Consider the following 22,201-nt stretch of genomic DNA (forward strand, 5'->3'; position numbering starts at 1 on the left):
CGGGCGGGAGAGATTGAGGGGCCGCCTAAACATACTGTACCCGTGTACGAAGGCCCAATTGAGGCTGGATGAGGCATAATGAGAGATGTATCAAGTGCATGAGGAATGGGAGATAGAGAGTGGAAAGGAGTTTGCAGGAAATGTCACCATATTGCACTCCGACCAGATTTACAGGGATATCCATGGACAGCACATGCACAAAAGGGGTCATTTTTTGGTATATCAGACACTCTAAGAGCCAATACATCCCATTGCCATCGATCATCTATGCAAGCCCAATGCTTTCCTTCGCAGCCGCCCAGTCTGCTTCCAAGTTCGACTTCCACACCCACGCCATACGGTCCTTGACCTTGTCCCGCACCACCGGGAGACACTCCTCGAATGTCTTTCCTTCAAAGTCGGGCCCGTGCATGTCGTAGACCTCAGCCGCCTGTCGGGATGTGATCTGGGCTTTCTGCGCCCGTGGGACGCGTGCCGCCTGGTACAGGTTGACATACGTCGCGAGTCCTGCGCCTGGGTTCTTCAGGTAATCTCGCACGACAAAGCCGAGCATGTTGGCATCTTCGATGGACAACCCGGCCCCGGATCCTAGGAGGCGGCATTAGATATGGAACAAGGTAAGGAGAGGAAAATAGGGAATCAACGCACCTTGCATGGGTAACATCGCGTGCGCGGCATCGCCGCTGAGAACGACCTTGCCATCCATGTAGCACCATTGAGACAAAATCTCCCTGTCGTTAATCTTCCATTCGCTGATGACGGGTGGCATGGCCTGGATGATTCTCTGCACGGTCGGATTCCACCCGGCGTATTCCTTCTCAATGGCTTCTCGCGGTGCTTCACTTCTCCAGCTCTCCTTCAGCCCGCCCAGTTCACTCTCGGGCTTCGTGACGAATGCGACGACATTCATGAGCCGGTCTTGCGACATGGGGAATGCCAGGAAATGCTTGTTGGGCGCCAGCCAGGAGAGCGTCCACGACGAGTAGGGCCAGTTGTCGGACACAGCAGACAGGGGAATCGTGCCCCTGAAGGCGATCCGGCCCGAGTACACGGGCTTATCCACCGCAAAATGAGAGCGGACGGTGCTGTGAATCCCGTCGCACCCAATGACCAGATTCGCTGACTCCTCTGTTCCATCAGCAAAGCGAAGGGTCACCGTAGAGCCATGGTCCTGTCGCAGAGTCAGACATTGCGAGGACGGGACGCGGTGCAAGGACGCCCAGATTTCATACCTCCAGTCCGACGAGTCTCTTGTTCGTCTTGAGCGTGGCACAGTCCCTCCTCTGAATCTCGCTGTACAAGACCTCCAGGAACTCGGCTCGATGCACCCACAGCTGCCTTACCTCCTCAACGCCACCGTTGTCAAAGGCCAAGGCATCCACGATCAGCTCGTCTGTGTCCCAACGGCGGTTGCTGCGGTGCACGTTGTTTCGGGAGCCCGAGATGGCATTCGCTGCCGGCCACACTCCCAGCTTCTGCAGCACCCGGCCGGCAGACACACCTATGCCGACGCCGGCACCAATCTCGCTGTAGGCGGGGGCTTGCTCATACACGGTGATGTTGCTTGCAGGCAACTCCGGGCTGTACGTGGCAAGGCTGAGTGCTGTGGTGAGCCCGCCGATCCCGCCCCCAACGATGGCCACGCGGAACTGGGAAGGGTCAACAGCCCCGGTAGACGAGTCTTCTCCCTTTGCAGCAGGCATTGGTTATTAGGAAATGCAGGACGCTGCTGGAGAATCTGATTTGGTCCAAGGAGCAGATCAGCCAGTATTTACCTTGCCTGAAGTTCGCACGTGATGGCCTTGTGTTCGAGATAGACGGTCAGAGTCTCGGCCCCTGTCACGGTGTATGAACGACATCTCCCAAGATATCTGCGTGTCTCGACTCCTCACGGCTCGGTGCCGTCGGCTTAAAGAGCGCCATCCAAGCATATGAGAATGAGGAGGAGTTGGAGGAGAGGTCGAAGTGAGAGCGCCGGGGATAGCACGGGAGGGTATTCTGGGTGTCTGTACGTCACCGTAACGTAGTGGTTTCTGTATAACGCTGACAATCTCGCCAACAATATGGAGAGGTCGCTTTGGTTCTCCCACTGGAAATATCAACATCTCTACCGAGCTCGACCAGGCCTATCCTGCCCTTGGCCATCCAATGTGCCTGGCTCTGACATAGTCATCTGAACAAGCTGCTATGGAGCATTCCAAGAAATCGACTCGCAGCTTGCTCTGAGCCCGGAAGGGATGCAGCTGATTGTCCCTATTTCCATGGATGAATTGCTTTCATTGACCAACGATGGACCAGATCTGCCTACAACTACTGACTGCTCTTTTCCACTCATCCTCGCCTTGCCGTCGTATAAGATCTATGGAGATTGGTAAGGAGTCAGCGAAGTCAGAACCTCTCGTCAATGACCGCTTCTAGATGTAAGAAACATCATTATATATATCTCACCTCCAACAGGGCTGCAAAACCATGTCCCTCTCCTATTACCCCTTCCGTACAAACACAGCCCAGTCTGTCCAGAAACGCTCATCTCCTCTAACACCAACAGAGAAAGCAGCTCGAGAGTAGCGAGCTATCGAGGCTTTCTATTGGCCACGCCTCGAATCAGCCGACTCCATCGTCTGATTTAGAGAGAACTCCAGCTGTCACGCTGCTTCAAACCCCGGATATTGCTGACTTGAACGGCTCTCATCGGCTTTGACGCCTGACCGGGGACACCGTCAAATACGACGTCGGCAAACTTGGCCAGCTGGCGATCAGGGAAAAAGATCCAATTGCCACGCCCATGTTGGATCAGACGGGCGCCTTGACGCAGCGAGACGAGGGATTTCCTTAGGCAAACTCGTCAATACCAAATGACGGCATTGGCTACTGAGGTGACACTTCCCGCCTCACGGTATAGACGTGGAAGGTTCCCAGCTCGACGAGTGGAGGCCTCGTACCTATGCGAGGCACCCCATATGGTAGGCCTTATCAGCTTGGAGAAGTATAAGAGTGTGCTCCTGTCACGGTCAACTCGATTGTCGAATGTCCAACATCCAACATCCAACATCCTTCTCCAGCCTGGTGCTCTACCCCTCGATACACCATCATGGGATCCCTTCCAGCAGTTGTCGACTTCGATGCCCCGAGCGACAAGGTAGTGAGCCCGTCTGTGCTGGCTCATGTGCTCTTGCGCACCCAGAAGCTCCAGGAGATGAGTGATTTCTACACAACGTACGTTTCGTTGGGAACTCCCCCACACCGTCAATGGCACAGATCAGTAACAAAAGTCTAGCTTCCTTGGGGGTCATAAAACCGCTGAGAATGACTATATATGTTTCATCACCTATGACCATGAGCACCACCGTGTCGCCCTGATTCAGCTACCCGAGACTGGGCCTAAAGTCCCCACCAGCTCGGGTCTGCACCACTTTGCGTTCACCTTCTCTGACCTGCCGACTCTTCTGCTGTCGTACCGCCAGCGCAAGGCCCGGGGCATACTGCCGAAGTGGTGCGTGAACCACGGCACCACGATGTCGCTCTACTATAAGGACCCAGACGGAAACATCCTGGAGACCCAGGTCGATTGCTTTGACACGGCCGGCGAGATCACAGAGTACATGAAGAGCAAGGAATTTGCGGAGAATCCTGTCGGGGCGGATTTCGACCCGGAGGACATGATCAGCAGGATCAGGAACGGAGAGCCCTGGGCTGAGCTGAAGCGCCGCCCCAATGTTGGACCACGGAAACCGCCAAACCTTGACGACATGTGAGAACGGGGAGGAGGAGTAGAGAGAGACAGCGTTTCGCAAGCTATGAAGAATCTCTTTTTCCGATATATCGAAGCTCTTCCTACTTGTTCGCTCGGTGAAGAAGAATCCGCCAGAGCTCCGTGCTCCAGCCATAATTGTCGGGGTTATTTTTCCGTGTGGAGTTTTGGCTCTTTTTACAAATAAATATTCTGAGCCCCCCTGTCCTCACCTAACATGTTTCTATTACAGCGTTGCTTTCGTTGACCGGCCAAAGGCACCGGCATCAGCTGGGTTTATCTTACCATGTGTCGAGCCCTACTCTCTCAAAGTCTTGCTGATACGGCCCAAGGGCTAAGACCTTCCTATTTTGAATAGGGGTGGTCAGCATCAGCTCGCAGACCCCGTAAAAGGTGCATCTCGCTACGCGTATGTCTTGGAGGATGGAGATTTCGACTCCTCGTGGGAAATGCAGAAGAGTAAGCAGGCTGCAGCATGCTTTCGACACGACAAATATCCTCCAAGGTACAGAAAATATGCACCCCACAGCAAGCAATCCCTGGAGCAATCAAGTTTCAACAACGCCGAGAACTACAGTAGGTGCCGCTTACATGGATGATTATGCAACGGTAGACTCAGAGGAAGCGCAGGATAGATACGAGCGTTGATAAGTGCCTACTGCCGCTGACCGCCAGAGCGTCGATTACGAAATACTCAGTATTCCTCGAATTGTTGTTGGACAAAGGGGTGCGAAAGTGTCAGAGGAAGAAGGAATCAGCCTTGCTCGTGAAACGCAATTCCTTCAACTAGGCGTCAAGTTCAACGCAACTCATTTTCGCTCGAAATGACATGGAACTCTCTACGCGAGGGCCGCATGTGGTATTACACCACGATCCCGGCGCTCAAAACCAACGGCCACCGTCGCCACCAGCTCGGGTAGTCCCTTCCCCACGGCTAGTGCGGCACCAACGGTCCCTGGCAGCGTGAGGAAAAGCTTCTCTCGTCATTGCCACCACCGCCATCATCTACCAGTGGATTTGCGTCCGTGATAAGGATACAGAAGCTTTTTGCAAACGGGGAGCTACCCACGACTTCGGTGAAGAATACCTTCATATACTCGGTACAGGTCGACCATATGATGGGTTTACCACAACCCTCTGACCGACCTCGGTTCCAAATTGCATTACAATATATGCTTTCATGGAATACAGTTATACGTCAGACTGCATGACACCTTCCAAAAGAAGCTCTGCCCTCTGCGCAGAGCTTGCTGCCCGCCACCTAAAGTGATCATCAGTCCTTCACGAGGATAGAAATTGTCGTGGGAGGAGATAGTCCGGCGGCGATTGGCGGCCAACTTGTTGATCGACAGAAAAAGACAACCCACAACCAAACGCCGATCCCTTCGTCCACCACCGCAAAGATGCTTCTTTGGGCTAGACCCTGGAGGCGGTGATGCGCAAACCAATACTCCATGTAACCAGTATGGAGAAAAGAGCCTACCCGCCTCCACAAACCAATACAAGCTTTTCTGGAGTTTGAGTTGCGAAGAAACTCGAAACGAAGCAAATGACTACTCCTCGTGATCGCTGGTACTGGGGCAACACGTTACCAGAATCCACTGTATATTCTCCGCTGATGCAATGCCGATCCAGGGTACCCTGCGAGAACATGGACACATTACGATCGATCTCCCTGACCACGAAGCCTTTTCTGCACCGAGTGTCCTGACTTGTATGTAAGTAGTTATTCTTTCATTGGCGGAAACCGTACCTCCTTCCGGAACAACTGTGATTCTCCACCACCAAACACCGACCCATAGTCTCGTGGTGTGGGCGAAGGGGGAGGAATATGGGAGATATAAACTAGCTTCTCCTGCTTTTTCGATCCAGTGTATCTTCCACCTGAGTTCTCGAAGCCTCGCCGTACATCCAACAGTTGTGGCTCCAACCCTCACTATGGCTTTTATCAAGTTTCCTAAGATCTACAACACCTACTTTGTGGCCTTTATTGCCACGGTGGGTGGGATGTTGTTTGGGTTTGATATTTCCTCTATGTCCGCGATTATTGGTACCAAACAGTACAATGACTTTGTGAGTCCCGTGCCCGTCTTCCCGGAAACCAAGATCGCTGATATCCAAAGTTCAACAAACCCGCAGGTGTTACCCAAGGCGCCATTGGTTCTGCGCTCGCAGTACGTCCTCCTCCGCGACGCCCGTCGTTGTCGAGACGAGCTGACAGACGTTTGCAGGCTGGTTCGGTGGTAGGATCCATCATTGCAGGTCCTGTGTCCAACAAAATTGGAAGAAGAGATTCGATCATGTTTGCCTGCCTCTTTTGGCTTTGTGGTACAGCTGTACAGGTAAGGCCTGACACTTTCCATCTCTACGGCTGGCTGTGGTAGCAAAGATGCTAATGTTTTGTACTACAAATGGTAGACGGGGACTTCAGGCATCGGTTCTTTGATCGCTGGTCGTGTCTTGAATGGAATTACCGTGGGCATTACCAGCTCGCAGGTTCCTGTCTATCTTGCGGAGATAAGCCGGAAGGAAAAGCGCGGCGCCATTATCATCATCCAGCAACTTGCCATCGGTGAGCTTGCCTCGGCCTGGAGATACCATTATCCCTCACTGACAAAAGTTGAGAATGGGGCATCTTGATTATGTACTTTATTGGATACGGATGCAGCTTTATCGACGGTCCAGCAAGTTTCCGAACTGCCTGGGGCATTCAATTTGTCCCGTGCGTCTTCTTGATGTGTGGACTGCCCTTCCTGCCACGCTCTCCTCGTTGGCTCGCCAAAGTCGACCGAGTTGATGAAGCCATCAGAACATTGGCCAAGATCCAAGCCAAGGGGGATATCACCAATCCCCTCGTGGTGGCCGAATGGGAAGAAATCACCACCACACTTGCTGCAGAAAGGCTCGCTCCCGCGGGTTGGCGCAAGTTTGTACTCAATGGGATGTGGAAACGCACCCTCGCAGGCTTTACAGTTCAAATGTGGCAGCAAAACTCAGGCGCGAATGTTATGACCTATTATGTGGTCTATATCTTCATGATGTGAGCCTAAATCTTTCTCTTGTGTAGCTAGGGAGGAGAAGATGTTTTGGGGAGCGCGAGGAGCGAGAACCCAGAGTCAGGGTCACGAGTTAAGGGTCATGCTAACGGTGAATAGGGCTGGGCTCACTGGAAACATCAACTTGATCGCCTCCGGTGTGCAGTACGCGCTGTTCATCATCTTCACGACTATCATGTTCTTCTACATTGACAGGACCGGGCGCAGACCACTCCTCATCTACGGTGCTCTCGCGATGGGTGCGTGCCATTTTGTGGTTGCTGGTATATTGTCCACTGGAGAAAACGTTCCTGGTGGCGTTGGTGGAAATCCGAATGGTAAGATTGCCCATGGTACACTCAAACAGCTATCTCGCTCCTTGGAGCTTGGACTCTAGAGTTCAAGATTGATACTGACAGAAATACAGTGGTTATCAAAGTCACGGGCGCAAGGGCCAACACAGTCATCGCATTTTCCTACCTCTTGATCATCATCTACGCGCTGACCCTCGCACCAGTTTGCTGGGTATATGCTGCCGAAGTGTGGAGTCTGGAAACCCGTGCCACCGGAATGGGGATTGCAGCTCTGGGGAATTGGCTCTTCAACTTTGCTCTTGGGCTCTACATTCCTCCTGGGTTCCAGAACATCAAGTGGGGCTTGTTTATTGTCTTTGGATGCTTGTGCGTTCTCGGGGCAATCCAGTTCTACTTCACCTATCCCGAGACATGCAACAAGTCGCTGGAGGAAATCGAGGAGATGTTCTCGCATGGTGGACCCCGGCCATGGCACACTAAGCCAGGCGATTCCAGACTTGACAGGATGGTGGAGACAGCCCGTGAAAAGCACTATTCCGTGGAAGACGTCAAACGCGACTTGAAGGCTGATACGACTGACCATGGCCATCATGTCGAAATTACCTCAGAGCAGACCGAGGAGCAGCAGGTGAAGGTGTAAAGGTTGAGGTTAGAGACTTCTACCGCGAGTTTCTGGGATTCACACGAGCTGCAATTGTGCGTTGGTGGGAGAAGCGTGGTTACCAGAGAAGGAAGACCGTCTGAACAGGAGCAGATTGCACCATTAGGAACGAGGAGTTTCTAATCGAGTGGATAAATGCATCCCTCCTACATAGCCTCCACGTAATACATTGTTATCCCATAACCACGTACAAGCGAGCACCGTCTGTTCCGTTCCCAGAGGATCTTGGCTGCGTGGTGGACATATGTACATATATCCTTTGCCAGCATTGCCCCGGATGTACTCGGTAGGGGCCCAATCAAGGGCCTCGCGGGCCTCACGGCCCTTTTCCGGCCCCGGAGCGTGGCAGTTGCTCGCTAGCTGGATTAGTACTCGGTGCATACTGTAGCTTGCGGGGTTGAACATCGGGGCGAGGGATGAATTATGTGGGTGAAAAAAGCCTGTCGACCTCTCTCCATCCCCATCTCCATCTGTCTTTCTTCTATACACAATCACACGACAATGAACCCTACGTCCACCATTCTCCACTCCACACTGGCAGCATCACCCGCCTGGTCGACCATGACCGGTGACCTCGACGCCCCGTCCTCATGGTAGAACGACAATGGTGGGCTCGAGCAAAATCGCCCGGCGCAGAACTCCTGCCTCAGCTCCATGTCCCGAGTGCGGTCGCGCCTTCTCCCGCAACGACAGCCTGAGTCGCCATCTTAAAACACACATCAACCACGCTGAGGAGCGTCCATTCCATCGCATCATCAGCGAGAAGTTCCGTGCCTGCAACCAATGTCGCAAGTCCAAGATCCGCTGCACGGGGACCATGCCCTGCACCCGGTGTGAACAGCTCCAGGAACAGTGCTCCTACGACCAGAGGCGTCGAGATAACAGCATCTCGTGGGCCAACACTACGACCACCGCGTCGGCCCCGGAAGAGCCGCGAGAGAATGCCTCAGCGCCCTCGCCATCTCCCCAGCCGTCCACCGGCGAACAACAGCCACGGCGCCGGGTCGCCGTCCAGGAATCCGACGGTATCTCCCTGGATGCTGCTAAGACTCCAAGTGATCAGTTAAGACTGTCTATTTCCTCGCCAGAGAATCCGGCAGCAGTACTTCGTCTTGCTCTGGCTTCGAATTCCGAGACTCGCACGATAGACTTCGACGATGGGAAGGACTTTGCCGTCATCCCGTCAACATATGTTTCTCCGACCTTCCACATATTGGATCCGTATAGCTATAGATTGCCCTCGATAGCTGATTCCCGTGAGGCACCCACACCCAATAGCCAGGCTTTTGCTCAATGCAAGTACCCTGTGTTGCATTACCTGTCGCCATTCCTGGATCGGGAATTTGGATCTGGCCTGGCTTGCGACCTTCTGGACACCTATTTCTCGAGCGCATTCCTCAGTCGCATGCATCCCACCTGCCACCACATCCACAACTTCATCTTGCGCAAAATCGACGTCCTGGACCCCTCCCAGCCCCGTCAGACCCATCCGGCGCTTCTGGGCAGCATGCTGTTCGTGGCCGCCTTCAGCGACAAAGCGTTGGGGTTGTTTAGTGGGCCTGAGGAAAAGGATCGCGTCTGCAAGTATCTGAGCTTGCTCACATATCGACTGCTCAATCCCGCTAGGTATGAACCATTGCTGAGGCCGGAAGACCTGGGGTTGCCTCCTAACTGTGGCTCGGACTCGGGATGGAGCAACGATGACCTCCTCCGAGCGGTGGACATTCGGAACGACACTTTCCCCGAGTCTTGGGGCATGGACTACATCATCGCTTTTATTCATGTGTCCTCGGTGATTTCGGGAAGTGAAAAGAAGGCGGCAAGCATCCGATGGTAAATCCTCCCTACCACTATTCCTCCTAGCCACAAGCATGCTGACTGCTATCCAGGTGGAGTGTGGCCTTCAACCTCGCGAGGGATCTGAAGTTGAACGAGGAGGTACAGTCTGCCATAATGCCACACGACGCAGAGAATGGGTCGATCAGCCTGAATTGCAAATGTTCTCTGGGTGAGCACGATGAAGGAGACTTTATCAACGAAGTCCAGCGCGAAGAGCGTCGCCGGACGTGGTGGCTCTTGTTTCTGATGGACCGACATCTAGCATTGTGTTACAATCGGCCCCTCGCACTGCTGGAAGCCGAGTGTAGAGATTTGCTGCTGCCGCTCGACGATGTCACCTGGCAATCTGGTGCGCAGCCACACAGCCACGGAACTCGTGCCGAAGGACCTCGATGCATGTTGTTGCCTCCTGGGACTGGACGCGCACACGGGCCGCCAAAGACTTGTTCGGGCGTGGGCCTGTTCGAATTCTTTTTGCCATTGATGGTCCACTGTGGCACGCTTCTGGATTGGAATCGATCGCGCCTACATCCCGTTTTGTCAGGGGCCTCGATATGGAGTTCACAAGAACGTCAGATATTACGTGAGCTTGATCACTACCAGGCGACTTTGGATCAAGTCACAGCGAGCATATACGCCGAGAGCGGCACCGAGAAAGATTCCCCGTGGAAGCCGTCTTCTAGTGCAGGAGCAGAGGAATCTGAAGCACCGCACATCGCCAAGACCGTGGCTGGTTATGCGAGCCATATTGTCAGCGTTCTGAGGATCCTGGTGGGTTCGAAATGGGATCCAGTTTGTCTCTTTGAGGACGCGGATTTGTAAGTTCGCCTCTGTCCTGGGGAGGAGTCACACCTGAACTCCTTCCCCCTCCCTGGCTGAATATATGCTGACGAGTATTGCAGCTGGACATCTTCCCCGGGCTTCAAAGACTCCATGTCCCACACCATGGCCGCTTCTGAATGCGTTACCCAGATATTGGAATGTGACCCCGACACCAGTTTCATGCCGTACTTCTTTGGAATCCAATTGCTCCACGGTAGCCTTCTGCTCCTGCTGGTTGCGTATCGCTTACAGGTTGATTCCGGAAATGCGATACTGGCTGCCTGCGAGGCTGTCATCAGAGCAACCGAAGCATGCTTTGTCACGCTTCCCACTGACTACCAGCGACAATTCAGAAAGTAAACACATAATCTCCTGTCCCAATGGAGCGTTTTCATGCTAACGATCCACCAGTGTCATGCGATCGGCCATAGCCCTTGCCAAAGGCAGGAGGAGTAATCCTCGTGACACGGAGAAGCAACTAACCTTCGTGTTGGCCAGATACAGGTGGTCCAGAAATGGAGCAGGCCTCGCTCGTTGAGGACCGGCTGGCTGTTTCGTAGAATGGTCACATCGAGGTACTGGCGGTGCTTCTTTGGATGCTCTGTGCGCTACCTATGATCTTCTTGCGTCATGCGAATGGCATAGTTTGGAATAGTCAAAGCAGTCGGTCCATTGTGGAACAACGCCGCTATCAGTCAGTCCTAGCGCCTGTATCTTACAAGGCTGAGGGAGACAACCAAGACTTGTCTCACAGCCACATGTCCCAGACGACAAGATGCCTGTGTGAGGCTATTCCTGGCCTGGCAAACCGAAGGGCCTCCGAAGTAGCAGAAGCAACAGGAGTCGATGTCTGAATCCGGGAGCTTGACTGAATTGCATGGAGATAGTCAATGCAACAGGCGCGAGCACACACCGCCAGACCTCCCGCCAGGCTGATTCAACAAGTTGCAGATTCCGCCTGGCACGGTCAGGGCTGGACAGGAGGCTTCTCGGCAAGCAACTATATGAAGGCATGGCACTGATACGGCTGAGTCTGGAACCAAGCCAAAAAGTCTTGTTCGCAACAAGGCGAGCGCTTCATTGGCCACGGCGCCCTTGGCAGCATCTCCCAGCCTGCTCAGCCTTCATATTCCAAGCGAGCAAGCGTCAAAGTGGATACAGCACATAGCAATCGTCTCATTCGCCCCTTTCTGCAAAATTTGGGAATACGAGGATGGAGTCTTTCGACGCGGGTCGGATGTGTCGCTATGGTCTGGCATGTCCTAAAAGCTCTTGACCGCGCCGTCGTCCAGACCTTGTCGAGGAGAACCCGGGAAATCGTCTTGGACATGACAATCCAGTAAATATGTCGTCCCTTGCCAGGAAGTCGATGAACTTCATGAGGGATGTGTATAACCTGGCACAAAACCCGGGAGAAATTCTCCTTCCGACGATGTCGGCGACATCCCCGCAAAGCTATCATCCATCTCACGGTCTCTCGAGCCAGTTCCAGCCGGTATATGCTCATCAACATCCTCTTCCACCAACCATTCACGGCCCGCTTCCGACTTACCATTATTCTTATCCAGGACCACCAGACCCTCAGCCTTATGGTCACTGGTCTGGTCCATTGGCGCCCATATCGCCGCCGTCACCACAGGCAGCACTGAATGGATATTCCGTGGGCGGCACCGCTCCAAATGTGCACCCAAACACAGGCCGGCCTCCTTCACCACCGTCCCCGGGGTTATCTCCATCGACTCTGCAGCCATACGGGAACCACTCCACTCATGGAGCACAGGAGCACTCGGTTGTCCAGAAACATTCGCCCACTCGAGGGTTACCACATCATCAGCATTCTCTGCCATGGCAGAATGCACCACTCTCCGAGCTTCATTCTCAGCCCCATCTGAATGGATCTGGTGCTGCACAGTCTGTCGCAGATTCTCGCGTCAATCAACAACCTACGGCCCATCCAACAACGCCTGGCAGGCTCTCAGTCTCTTCCCATCGGCTGCCACCCAGAGACAACACTGACCGCCAGCACATTCCCTCTGGATATATAGGCGCTACTTCAAGTGTATCAAGTGCCCCAGTTTCTAATCAGCACAATTCCGCTGCTCCCGTTGGTGCTCCAGTTGACTCGGACCAATTGCATGCCCATGGATACCACGAAATGCCAGCTGTGGTCATCAACAATGGAGTACCCACTGGTCGGCACGAGAGTGGTATAGGCCGACAACCCGGATTACCAGAACTACCCAGCGGGCCTGCTGATCGACCTTCGTCGCCGGCACTTGCGTCGCATGCTTGGGATGCTCCTGCAGCCGAGCTTGAGTCGCGTAGTCGCGCGATTGAAGCCGTGGAACTTTCAGCCTCGTCCACCACGCAGCGGCCTCGTCGTGCCTCGCGATACCAGCGTCATTATTCCACATCACCGGTAGAGACAGCGTCTATCAATGCACTGCTCGCAGCGACAGATGCGGTCGAGTTGGATTCCACGCCTATTATCGCAGAGTTGCCAGCCGCCGATACACATCACCCTTTTTCAAGACAGAACAATGCTGTCGGCTCCTTGCACTCGGGCTCCGCGTACCAGGCGTACCCTGGCCTCGCTGACCTTTCTCTGTCCGATGCACCCCGCTCGCCATCTCCTCTGACGAGTTCATCCGCTCGCGCTCACACTCGGACTCGCTCATCGGCCGTGGTTGAGCAGCAGAAACCTCCTCCCGACATCCACGACCAAACGCATCGCCGGCAACTGGTATCTTCTCCGGTGGCCATGATGGACGCTGATAGCCTCGTCCCCAGCCACGCGAGAGCGAGGGCCAAATCAGCCAGCCTACCCAATTCACCACCGTATCCGTGTCCAGGCCCGAAACAGCCCACCTCGTCATATTCCGAACCCCAACCTCAGCACCAGCACCAGCACCAGCACCAGACAAAGCTGCCTTACCCGCTTTATCACGGCACCGGGACGGTTGTGATGCCGCTGCACCGGGACTACGCGAGTTAAGTAGAATAACGAAAGGAATGGTAATGGGAATGGAAATGGAAAACGAGAGTGTCTTCACGGCCGGGATGAGGAAATACTAGACACACGGCGTACTTGGTTTATACCGCCATTGCGTTATAGCAGCAATAATTGCCATGACATGACATGTCTTGTGAGATGGCTGAGATGCCGTCGCTCCCATCATTTGTTCCTTCCCTGCTTCTATCCGGATCGTTTAATCCAGGTGCTCGAGAAACGTGATGCGGGATCAGCAGGTCTGTAGATTAAGAGTGAATGCCACATGGGACGTTCAATCTTCTGTGTCTCACAGCTCGTTTGACCAGTCCTTCCTCAAGTTGATCGGCTGATGCCTTGTCGCTCACAACAAGATGCGAAGTCGGTTCGTTATAGCATGCTATTTCAAATTTTGACTGGGCATTAGCGGCGTAACGGCTCTCGTGCGCTGCTCTACGGCTTGCTGGTCCGCCTCGACAGCAATCATAGCGCCATGTTCAGTGCCCCAGTGCTCGCGGATCAAAGCGGCCCGTCCAGCAGCGAGCTTCAGACCGTCTCGAAGTGAGCATACTCCAGACACACAGAGCGGTATTATTTGACCAATACGATGCCCCATAATAACATCGACCCTTAGCACGAGGCCAGAGTCGATCCACGCTTGAGCTCATGCATACTGTACGGCAAGAACCATGAAATGCAGCGCGACGACGTCAGGTACCGACCGCATCATATTGTACTATCCCCGGGTACAGCCCTGAATAGCCCGTGGAGCGGAGATTTGTGTCACAGACGTTCAGGTGGTGGCGCGAGAGCAGAGACTGCTGCCACATGCGTTCGTTCAGGATCCCCCCGATCGCTGACTCGGCCTCCAAATCAAAGAATGACGGGGACTTCGTTCGATTGTTGTTTGATAGTGTCGCTTTCTTGCGCTCTGTTTCCGATCTTGGAAGTGCAGTCCGTGGTGCTTGTTGCGCTCAGATTGAGCACGTTCACAACCTCCTGGTTCTGTCCCTTGCCAAAGTGAAGCCCAGGCTCGGAATGGCTTTTGTCTTGGTCGATGACAGCAGCAACTTTGACAGGAGTCATCGAGCGCCCGGCAGCAAGCGATCTGAATTGCTGTATATGACGCAGAGATTTGGATTGGACATTTCTGGGGGTCTGAATTGCCGTTCCGCTTGACATTCGCTTCTGGTCGTCTTCCTTGCGAGGTCCTTCAACAAGCATTGGCAGCGTTGTTGCCGACAGCACCATAGTTGTTGATACAAGCGGTCAAGATGTTTCCTGACCGAGGCCGATTCGACGTTGGTATGCTGAAGTTCTCTGGCTCAAGAACTGGGATTTTAGGATTCAGTGTTTGAAACGAGGCGTGCACGCACGCAGTGCGGTGTTCCATCTGCAGGATAGCTTTGATGAGCCCAGCAACGCCGGAGGCACCTTCGAGATAACCTATATTGCTAGATGACATAAAGAACGGTGCACTCCTCTCTGGGCCTCTTAAGATGTTCCTGATACTCTCCGTTTCGAAAAGGCCACTCACTAGTATGCCAGTCCTGTGAGCTTCCACAAGGTGGATATCTTGGGGGAAATTGCCGGCCTCCTTTGGCACGCGGTGGTATAGTTCACTTTGAAAGTCGGAATGAAGAACGGTATTGACATCCAGCGCATTGTCGTTGTCCGCAAGGGCGTCGAAACGGTTTTTGAGCACGACCAAGCTGACACGCTCACCTCTGTAATATCCATCCCCATTCGTGTCGAATGGTTTTGTGGCTTCGCTCGGGCTGAAGAAGTGAGCTGTGGCTAAATTCTCGTCAAGATAGGGTGTTGCCATCAGGGTAACCACGCCAGATAGGGACTGTGAGTATTCTCCGCCTGTGTACTTATCGATTCCTGAACACAGTGTTCTTGGGCGCACCGCTGGCTCTGTGACCTGTGAGGCGGCGTCGAGGAACAACATCACTTGGCTGTTGTGCTGGGAGTCTCCGGAAGTGCTGCATCACCTTTCTCATAGCAGCAAGCACCCCGAGATTGTCGAGATGTACCGAGACCGGGCTGAATCTGGCAATATCAAACTGGCCTTATGCACGAGGGTTCGATGTGCCCGCTCGGCATTGGGAAACCGTGGAGGAAAAGTGAGTTAAGTTGAGGCTCAAGATAGACACCACCGGATCACGATAGTGAATTCTGAATATTACCTGTTCACGAGGCTAGTCAAAGGCTGTGGTGGGTTAGTGGCGATCGTGGTGATATCTCGGACAACACAACACCACTCAATTACTCCTGTTCCAGCTTGTTGTGTTCGTCTGCAGGGAGATCTGCTTCAAAATCCATAGGAGACTGATTAGCAGGTTCCCACTTGAATGCTTGTGACCCAAAATTAGTCCGAACAATCGCTTTCCTGTTCAACGCCACTGCTAGATAAATCCGTCCATAAAGATCGCTGAAGGCCGTTTTCACTTTTCAGCCAAAGAGAATATTAGCTTCGATCAAGAACAGTGAGTAAGGTAGCTTTCTCGCGCAAGCTCCTCCTAGAGAGAGCGGGTGTGCTTACTTATCCTTTTGCCGTTGACCGTGTAGAAGGCTTCGTCTTTGTCGAGATCAACCCCGCAGCCAATGGTATCGCCGAAACCGAACTTATTGTTGGAAAAAGATCCGTTCCCTTCACGGTTCGACGACTGGTACAGGGTCCCATCGTCGCCGTGAAATGCCCAGCTCTGCCTCCCAAAGTCAATCAGTCCTGGAAGTCGGCCGACGAGCTTGTCCTGACGGTGGCTTAGGCCGAGGGCCACGATCCTGGTTGCATTCCGTTAGCCCTGAGGTTTTTATAAGCGACAAAAGGAATCATAATAGCAAAACTCACAGGCCGCTTTCAGATTCCTCGACTGCTGCTTCGTCAACTGAGACCTCGAAGTAATACTTGTGTGTTCCCGATGGAATAGGATGGTCACTCAAAAAGGAGCATCGAACTTCCTTATCTGAATGATATCTAAGTGTGAGCCCATCGTCAAGGATTTCCACCAATTTGTGACTTTTTTTCGAACCGACCCATCGGCATGGACGTTTCCCAACCGTCACTCCCTCGGTGGATAAAAGTTGCTGAATGTTATAGTTCTTGTACTGACGCGCAAGTTCGAGTGCCGTCCAGCCACTCTCATCACGTCGAGTCACGTCAACGTCCAACTGTCGAAGTTTCTTGACCACCCGTACGCTGCCGCACATTATTGCTGTGTTCAGCAGCTCCGCGTCTGCACGAGCTGCATCCTCATCGTTGTCAATAAGTAACAGTATCACCGGCTCCAAGTCCGCAGAGTTTAGGTCGGACCAAGCTTTACAGCACAAGGTAAGAGGCGTGTGAGACATTCGGTCTTTGACATCGGACCTGGCTTGGTGGTTTAATAAAGCCTGGACAACAGAACTGAAGCCCAACAACGCAGCGACATGTAAAGCGGTTCGTCGGAGTTTCTCGTCGACGGCGTTGATGTTCACATGCTCTCCATACTGCGTTAATATCTTTTCCACAACCAATGCATGGCCTTTCGTTGCGGCCCTTCGCAGCGGAGTTTTTCCCGCCGAACTCGGCTTATCCAGATAGGAAGGATCCCGTTCTTTCAATGTTGCTGCCAAAAATTCCACCGTCCTGAGATCTCCCTTTTCACACGCCAAGAAGAATGGGCTTCGTCCTAGGTCATCCAAACACGTTGGGTTGGCGTCTTTCTCTATCAGCATGCTTACTCCTTCGGAGAAACCGTTCAACGCAGCGTTGTGGAGGGCGGTCATTCCATAGCGCTGGAATCAAGGAAATATGTCAGCACTCAAGAGACCAATATGACTCACAGCAGAGCGACGTGTTCCGGATGTAGTCATTTCGTCGACATTCAAGGGTACTTACGTCTTGATGGTGTACGTCAGGATTTGCACCAAGAATTATTCCCATCGACTCTTTGTTCCCGCTAGAAGCGACCTCGAAAAGCGGTTCTGAAGCATGTTAGTCCAAGGAGCAGAAAACTCTGACCGTAGCAATACTCACGTTGATTGTCTTTGTCGTTCTGGTTGACATCGGCTTCCTTGTCGATGAATGCTCTCAGAAGCATAGGATCAAGTTTAGGGCGGCGGACCAACATATGTAGAGGAGTTTCCCCCTCTCTGTCTTGCGCGTTGATATCTGCTCTCTTCTTGATGAGCGCGTCCAAAACTTGCACATCTTCTCCATACGTTGCAAAATAATGCAGAGCCGACCATCCTTGGTAGTTGCTCTGCACATCTGGATTGGCCCTATTCTCCAAGAACAGCTGAACGGACTCAATGCTGGGGTCAACAGTGAGTAAAATGTGAAACGCAGTTTGAGCCCCAGAGTCATTATCCGTATATTGAAAGTTTGCATCAACTTTTCTCTGTTGGAGCAAATGGCGACACAAGTCCTGTTTCGCCTTTCCCTTTGGTAATCGCGCCGCATAGTGAAGAGGTGTCTGCCCATACAAGGTTGTGGCGTTCACCCTGTCTCCACGTTTGATGAGTCGTTCGACGAGCGGAACCAAGCCGTAAGCAGCCGCAACATGCAACGGGCTGACTCCATATGCACCATACGCGTATAGCGCTGAATCAGGGCGGCCTGCCTCTATATGGATCCACGACTTGAATTTTCGAGATCCAGCTCTGAAGTAATTCTCAATATCGTTCCACAGCTGGTCCCACTTCTCCTTTTTCGGGGATCCTTGTTCAAGGACCTTTTGGAGGTGGTAGATGCAATTCACGATCTCATATCGCTGGTTTGAGTCAGTTGGGGCCGGAGCGTCAATTTCGAGGTTCTGCGGCGTTTCGTCATCGCTATCGGCGTCGGTTGTCTCGTCCATGCTTTCTTCGCCGTCCAACGTTGAAGATGAGATATGATCGTTGACATCGGAATTGTTGGTGCTCTTTGCATCATCATCATCATCATCATCAGGGCCAACGGCAAGATAATACAGTTCTGATGGTCCTCCACTCGTTGGGATAGTGGTTATCTCTATAGCATTGTCCTCTCCGTTGGTAGGAGGCGAATCCAGTTTTCTGATTTCCGTCACGGTGCTGTCTTCTTGTTGTCGATCCACTGAACCATCGTCGCCATCACTTTCCTTGGCATTGTTGATGAGGGTATCAGCAGAAGTCTTGCTATCCTTTTCGTTCTCCCCGTCTTTGGCTTCTTCATCTCCCTTCTCAGAATCTACCTCCTTTTCTTCCTCGACTATGACTTCATCTTCAACTTTGTCTTCGTTCTTCCCCACCTCAACTTCATCTCTGCCCTCGCCATTCCCGGCCTGAGATTCATCTTCGTTTTCCATATACTCACTATTGGAATCACTCTCAGACTGAGTATCATATTCCGGCTGCATATGCATTCGATAGAAGAGTGGAGAATTGAGATGTTTGACTGAGCAACAATTAGCTATAAAACGTCATCAAGCAAAGCTCGAAAGGAGAACACCCACAGATTACCCTGGTCATCTCAAAGTTGCCCATTCTGGAACTCAGAGTCCAGCGATGCTGCTGGATGGACTTGCGCGTACCACATTCCTTGCAAATTGTTGGCTCGATTTCCACCTCTTCAGTCCTCAGGAACGCCTCTTTGACGGTCTCGTGGCTTAGACTGACAACCTTGGTGTGCCAATCGACCTTGATCAAGGCCCCACCAACCTTCGTGATCTGGTCCCGGAAAGGGATGTCCTTATCCCGGGAGTCTAGTCCTTGAATGTCCTCCTCCTGGTTTCCATTGATGTATATCTCAGTGTAGGCGTCAACGATCTCAGTCGCCGTCACTTTCCGAGGAGCCAGAATCGTCCAAGTGAGGAAGGTTTCCAGGAACTGCCGATAGCTAGGATCCGTTTTGTGAAGCACTTCGACGTACATGTCATGAAGGCCTTCAGGAAGATCCTCCAGCTTCTTTGATAGCGGTCGCTGCCAGGGCTGACGAAGGATGCTCATCACAAGGTCGACGTATTTGAACCATGACTTCGCCTTTTCGATGATCACTTTTGCGGCAAGTTCACGTTCGAGTTTTGTCCAGCCAACACAGGTGCTTAATTCAGACTCGACAAACCTCTTGACGTCTGGTCCATTGTTGTCTTCAACCATGATATGAGAGACTTTCTCATTGTCGAGACTCTGATTTATGTCGTCCTCTCTCCTGCTGCAGATTAATATCTTGACCTTGGCCCGTGTTGACGTAGCCAGTTTCAAGACCAAGTCAATAAAACCTTGCTCTTCTCTATCATCACATTCATCCAAAGCATCGATCACAACATAAGCTTCCTTTTTGACAGCTTCGGCTAGCGCAATGTATGCTTCCTCGAAAGCAGAAGCCTGGAAAGATGCGAAGCCCTTTTCCCTCCCAATGGATTTCTTTGATTCACTAGGCTCCGCTTTCGAGTCGCGCGCTTTCACAAGATAGTTTGCGACTGCCTGGTTTGCCTTATCGAGCCTGTCTAGGGAAGGCTTGCTGTCGGGAGTCACATGTTCGTAGAGCTGAACAAGAACATAGTCAAGAATCTTTTCCGTCGACCGAGAAGCTTCATTGCCGCGGTTGCACAGAAAGTAACACAAGGCCGAATCCTCCCTCTTATCCTTTTCTTCCCGCTGCTGCTTCAGGTCTTCGGGCTGCTTCATTTCTGCTTGAAGCCTTCGAATGACGGATGACATGAGAAATGACTTTCCAAAACCTAGTAGGCTTGTTAGATCTGCGACTGAAATGTCCCATCTCGGCATTTTACACGCACCGCCGCCGCCAGACACCCAAAGTAGACTGCTTCCACGAGCGTTGTGCCAGTTACCATATTCTTCCAAGTCGAAGATCCAATTGCAAGTGCCTGGTGTACATTCCTTTCTGTCCAACGCCGTTTTTTGGATCTCTCGACTATACGAGACATTCAAATAATTCATATTAGCTTCGAATTGGTCTCGTGCCAAATCTGAAAAGACATGAGCACCTTGCACGTTCGTTTTTGAAGGGGACACGTTACCGAACGGTGACCTGTTCTTCTGTCTCTCTAACTCCTCCTTGATTTCGGTTTGTATATCTGTGGAGGACTTCAACATTTCTTGGATTTTCTGAAGATCTTCCTGGCTCATGTCGAGCTTACGGTCGATAAGGAGTGTGACCGCTTGCTGAGCATACCCACCCATTCGCTTTTGGGCTTCTTTGATAGAAGCCAAGAGTCCCTCAAACTTGGAGCTGTTAGATCTCAAGACGCCCTTGACGATCCGAACTGATCAAATTAGTATGTCTGTTAGCACCAGGCTCAGGTAGTGACGAACGTATTTTTGGCGTCTTGAATTCTTTCCACATATTATAGGAGAAATCAGCAACTTGCTGATAGGTGTCGGTGATCAAAGTTTCCACATGTTGATGCAATTCCAAGGATTGAGCAAGGCCACGTTGGACACCGATCAACCTCCAATAAGCGCGACAAGAGATGAAGATGCCAACAATGTCGAGAGTTGCTCCGCCGAAAAGACTAAACGTCTTGAAATCGTCTTGAAACGAATGGAAACACAGCCTGACCCCTGTCCACGCCAGCCCAATACTTTCTGGAGCCGATTTCACCGCAACGTCTCCTGCTTTCATGAACAAGTCTATTTTCTCCAGTATTTGTTTGACAACATTCTGATATTGCTGGCTAGCAGCTTTCCCCATTTCTTGACACGCTTGTTTTGTTTCGTCTATTGTCGTCCTAGTCGAGAGAAAAGCATCGACACCTCTAGCATCAGCATCCTGGTATTTTTTCCGCAATTGCTCTCTGGCGCTTTCCCAGGCGCGGGACTCGAAGTCCATCTGCTCTTCGGTCATCGCACTCATGTGAACTCAGTTGATATGGTGTCAATTGCAAACGGCAAAGCTCGAACTGCAAAGAATGAAAAGCTGGAAGGGCCTTATGACAGGAAATCGGCTGTTGAAAAGTAACAAACATCGGCTGGGAGATATGTCTCTGGGCCTTGACCCACAAAAGTCCGGCTGCCTCTGGCCGGGCGCAGCTTTGATGCGATGGTAGTGGCCCACAAGCACACCACAAGGGATCGCTCCAACCACCTGTGCTTCAGCGGCTGGAAGCCCCTCATAAGAGAACCAATGGTGCTTCGACAGATTGAGGCTCAGACACCCTCCGCCAGCACGGCTTTTCCCTACCCTGCATAGAGCCGAAAGGATTGCTGACGTGGCCATGTTCGTTCCGGAGCTAATAAGTGTTCTCGACATTCGTCGTTAGGTGGTTCCGCCCCTTCAGCCGTCAATTGGCAGCTCCAAACAGACACGTTCGGAAGACTCAGTGGTGTCGATGCTCCCTGTAGCTGGCTAGACCCAGTACTGAGAATCGGGGAGATAAGAAGCCCTCGAGCTAACATTTCAAGGGTTTAGTCGTCTCAAGACTGAAGCAGCTAACATGTGCAAAGGTAAAGAATCGAGGTGTGAGGAATAAAATAGGCTCGAATAAAAATTCGGAGCAGCTTGTTATCTCACTGGCTTATCGTAGGTTGCGTCGGAACGGAGTAAATAAGCCTTCGGCTCGGGGCGCTGGGGGATGTCGCCGCGGGGTATTGGACGTTCCCCCCTGCCCCTGGGGGATCCATTAGCACGTTGCCTCCTAGTGTCATGGAAAGAGTGCAGGGAAGTTAGATATTTCTCGCCGCCGCCAGAGCATCGATCAAAGAGCAGTGATGGCATCAGAAAATCGCGGTCGAGAGGTGGCACAAAGAATAGGAAAGTGAAAGAAAGGAAGGGGGATAAACGAGCGGAAAGGAGGGGGCGAGCCATTAGCAGTGCGGCTC

General features: G+C 52.4%; 8 protein-coding genes across 8 annotated transcripts; 4 read left to right on the plus strand and 4 right to left on the minus strand.

Annotated features, from left to right (window-relative positions):
* Positions 1 to 265: 265 nt before the first annotated feature.
* Positions 266 to 1,703, minus strand: AYL99_02664 (hypothetical protein; the record flags this gene model as incomplete). The annotated part of the gene is made up of 3 exons (XM_018834180.1): positions 266 to 588; positions 649 to 1,171; positions 1,233 to 1,703. 3 exons carry the CDS (start codon positions 1,701 to 1,703, stop codon positions 266 to 268), a joined length of 1,317 nt encoding a protein of 438 aa, XP_018696804.1.
* A 1,388-nt stretch (positions 1,704 to 3,091) lies between these two features.
* On the plus strand, positions 3,092 to 3,755 carry AYL99_02665 (hypothetical protein; the record flags this gene model as incomplete). Its single annotated transcript, XM_018834181.1, has 2 exons — positions 3,092 to 3,216; positions 3,278 to 3,755. 2 exons carry the CDS (start codon positions 3,092 to 3,094, stop codon positions 3,753 to 3,755), a joined length of 603 nt encoding a protein of 200 aa, XP_018696805.1.
* Positions 3,756 to 5,689: 1,934 nt separating this feature from the next.
* On the plus strand, positions 5,690 to 7,740 carry AYL99_02666 (MFS transporter, SP family, sugar:H+ symporter; the record flags this gene model as incomplete). Its single annotated transcript, XM_018834182.1, has 7 exons — positions 5,690 to 5,824; positions 5,875 to 5,925; positions 5,983 to 6,093; positions 6,170 to 6,323; positions 6,377 to 6,791; positions 6,907 to 7,124; positions 7,214 to 7,740. The coding sequence occupies 7 exons, from the start codon at positions 5,690 to 5,692 to the stop codon at positions 7,738 to 7,740; spliced, it is 1,611 nt and encodes a 536-aa protein (XP_018696806.1).
* Positions 7,741 to 8,365: 625 nt separating this feature from the next.
* On the plus strand, positions 8,366 to 10,960 carry AYL99_02667 (hypothetical protein; the record flags this gene model as incomplete). The annotated part of the gene is made up of 4 exons (XM_018834183.1): positions 8,366 to 9,594; positions 9,651 to 10,418; positions 10,503 to 10,778; positions 10,834 to 10,960. The coding sequence occupies 4 exons, from the start codon at positions 8,366 to 8,368 to the stop codon at positions 10,958 to 10,960; spliced, it is 2,400 nt and encodes a 799-aa protein (XP_018696807.1).
* An 838-nt stretch (positions 10,961 to 11,798) lies between these two features.
* Positions 11,799 to 12,269, minus strand: AYL99_02668 (hypothetical protein; the record flags this gene model as incomplete). The annotated part of the gene is made up of 1 exon (XM_018834184.1): positions 11,799 to 12,269. The coding sequence occupies one exon, from the start codon at positions 12,267 to 12,269 to the stop codon at positions 11,799 to 11,801; it is 471 nt and encodes a 156-aa protein (XP_018696808.1).
* A 308-nt stretch (positions 12,270 to 12,577) lies between these two features.
* On the plus strand, positions 12,578 to 13,417 carry AYL99_02669 (hypothetical protein; the record flags this gene model as incomplete). Its single annotated transcript, XM_018834185.1, has 1 exon — positions 12,578 to 13,417. One exon carries the CDS (start codon positions 12,578 to 12,580, stop codon positions 13,415 to 13,417), a length of 840 nt encoding a protein of 279 aa, XP_018696809.1.
* Positions 13,418 to 14,624: 1,207 nt separating this feature from the next.
* On the minus strand, positions 14,625 to 15,239 carry AYL99_02670 (hypothetical protein; the record flags this gene model as incomplete). The annotated part of the gene is made up of 1 exon (XM_018834186.1): positions 14,625 to 15,239. One exon carries the CDS (start codon positions 15,237 to 15,239, stop codon positions 14,625 to 14,627), a length of 615 nt encoding a protein of 204 aa, XP_018696810.1.
* Positions 15,240 to 15,682: 443 nt separating this feature from the next.
* AYL99_02671 (hypothetical protein) lies at positions 15,683 to 21,236 on the minus strand (the record flags this gene model as incomplete). The annotated part of the gene is made up of 8 exons (XM_018834187.1): positions 15,683 to 15,864; positions 15,960 to 16,201; positions 16,269 to 17,194; positions 17,298 to 17,383; positions 17,436 to 18,815; positions 18,874 to 20,100; positions 20,158 to 20,646; positions 20,696 to 21,236. 8 exons carry the CDS (start codon positions 21,234 to 21,236, stop codon positions 15,683 to 15,685), a joined length of 5,073 nt encoding a protein of 1,690 aa, XP_018696811.1.
* Between the last annotated feature and the right edge of the window lie 965 nt (positions 21,237 to 22,201).

Source organism: Fonsecaea erecta (genome assembly GCF_001651985.1).
Source record: "Fonsecaea erecta strain CBS 125763 chromosome Unknown Scaff2, whole genome shotgun sequence".
NCBI classification, from domain to species: domain Eukaryota; kingdom Fungi; phylum Ascomycota; class Eurotiomycetes; order Chaetothyriales; family Herpotrichiellaceae; genus Fonsecaea; species Fonsecaea erecta.